The 1,897-nt window shown below is 47.4% G+C and overlaps 2 protein-coding genes across 2 annotated transcripts in view; one reads left to right on the top strand and one right to left on the bottom strand.

Moving 5' to 3' along the window:
• Nucleotides 1–1,897, bottom strand: part of RAB39A (RAB39A, member RAS oncogene family) — a 30,922-nt gene that overhangs the window by 2,900 nt on the left and 26,125 nt on the right. The gene's annotated exons all lie outside the window — the stretch shown is intronic.
• LOC115872216 (uncharacterized protein C19orf84-like) lies at nucleotides 1,346–1,846 on the top strand. Its single transcript, XM_030887676.1, is given in 1 exon segment — nucleotides 1,346–1,846. A coding segment is annotated over 1 exon segment (501 nt).

Below are 1,897 nucleotides of genomic sequence, written 5' to 3'. Positions count from 1 at the left end.
GTGTCAACTAAATCCACATGGTAGAAGCATACCAGCCTGTGTGATCCAAAGATGATAATAACGAAATCCAAATATCATTAAGGAAAAAGTATCAGAGCTTAAATTGTGAACATCCAATTTGCAGAAGGCTATGGAGGACAGTGGGAGCCCAAAATCCATCTGCAGACTGTCTAGTCAGACTAAACCTCTGTCAGGTCCCCTCTGACCACTGGCAAAAAACTTGAAAAGCTTTACTATCAGATAGAGATTATCTGTAAAGTTGTAAAGTTGATTACAGTGGATGGAACCATGGTATAATATGATGGCTGGTCAGTTGACCTCCCTCTTGACCCAATCTGAATTTGCTCTAGGTTCAAATATTTCTCAGTCGTTCCATGACATAAATCTCTTCCCTGGCTTTTAAGATATTATTAGTGGTCTTTTCTTTCTCTTTATTTTTATATTATGTTTTTTCTTTCTGTTTTGTTTCTTATTATTGTTAGATTTCCCAGTTTATGAAGCACAGAAGGAGTGGATGCATAGAGACAATAACTGATGCAATGGCTTATTGGAAACGGGGTGGGGTGAACAGGGTGAGGGGATATGGGGAAAATCAACGAATGCAGGGTGGGGGAACATTAGAACAGATTGTAATGATCTTTTACAACTTTATTAAAGCAATTTAACTATGGAAGTATATGATTTGTGATAGTATATCAAGAAAACTACTTGAAAACAAACAACAGAAACCAAACGACCCAGGGTTACCACGGGTGAAGGAGAAAGAGTGTTTGCTTAGGGGCATTGAGTTTATTTTCACGTTGGCAGAACAATTTGGAGAAGGATATACGTAACAGTTGTACATCACAAAGAGTGTCATCAATGGCACTGAATTATACATGCAGAAGTTGTTGAATGGGAGAATGTTCTGTTGTGTATATTTGTTTGACAATTGAAAAAATAATTACATGAACAACAAGGAGTACAAGAAAGAAGAAAATATTCTAAAATGAATTATGGTAATGATATGATTGAACTACTGAATTGTAAAATATGTGGATGAAGTGCCAATAACACACACACAAAAAGTCTATTGGAACAGCATAATTCACAAAGACACCCTACTTTGGTGAGTAGCAACTTGGGGTGAGCAGTCATTTAAGGTCCAGCCATTGGGCTCTCCCAGTTCTGAGGAAAAAAGAGTGATGGAAATTAAGACACAAGGGCTCGGCCCCTCCCCCGCCTTCCGGGGCCCTGGGGGATCTGGGACAAGATGCTAGAAGAAACTTGGAAAGACGCCCTGAAAAGATGGAACAGCCATAGGAAGGAGCCAGCCCCAAGGGGGCCAACCCATGTCCCCCATCACATGGGACTGGGTTGGGGTCCTCTGCATCCTTTCCAACCCTGCCACCCTCTTTCCTGGGTAACCCCAGCCCCAGCCTACTTGGGCCTCCCTGAGAGCCTGGCCTCTGTCTCTGTCCCCAGGCGACTGCATGCCCTCTCCTACCTCCTGCACGGTGCCCTGCTGGGGGCCTACAGCCTCCAACAGTCCCTGTCCTGTCCCTGCTCTCCGGAGACCTGCTGCACCCAGTCCGGCCCACCTTGTGGGCAAGGGGTCTGGGACATTCAGCAGAGGCCAGGCCAGGGCTGGGGCCAGAGGCAGGGCCAGCGGCGGTGGGGATGTGGGTGAGCTGAGAAGCCCGAGAGAGGATGGCCAGGGGGCTCTGGGGCTGGCCCCAAGACCCCGCTGATGCCACCGATGCCACCACCACCCCCTGGCAAGAATGGGAAGAAGGATGCCCAAGATGTGGAACCTCCCCCTGACATGCCGCCCGCTGCTGAGGAGGGCTGGGAGTCTGAGTACTAAGACATGGAAGGTCCAACACCACCGCACCGGAGAGGGCCTCTCCTGGCCACC

Source organism: Echinops telfairi, unplaced genomic scaffold (assembly GCF_000313985.2).
Source record: "Echinops telfairi isolate 266 unplaced genomic scaffold, ASM31398v2 ScPeMD7_7421;HRSCAF=8459, whole genome shotgun sequence".
NCBI lineage: Eukaryota > Metazoa > Chordata > Mammalia > Afrosoricida > Tenrecidae > Echinops > Echinops telfairi.
Note: the sequence above shows the minus strand (reverse complement) of the source record. Positions and strands in the feature narration are given on the sequence as shown.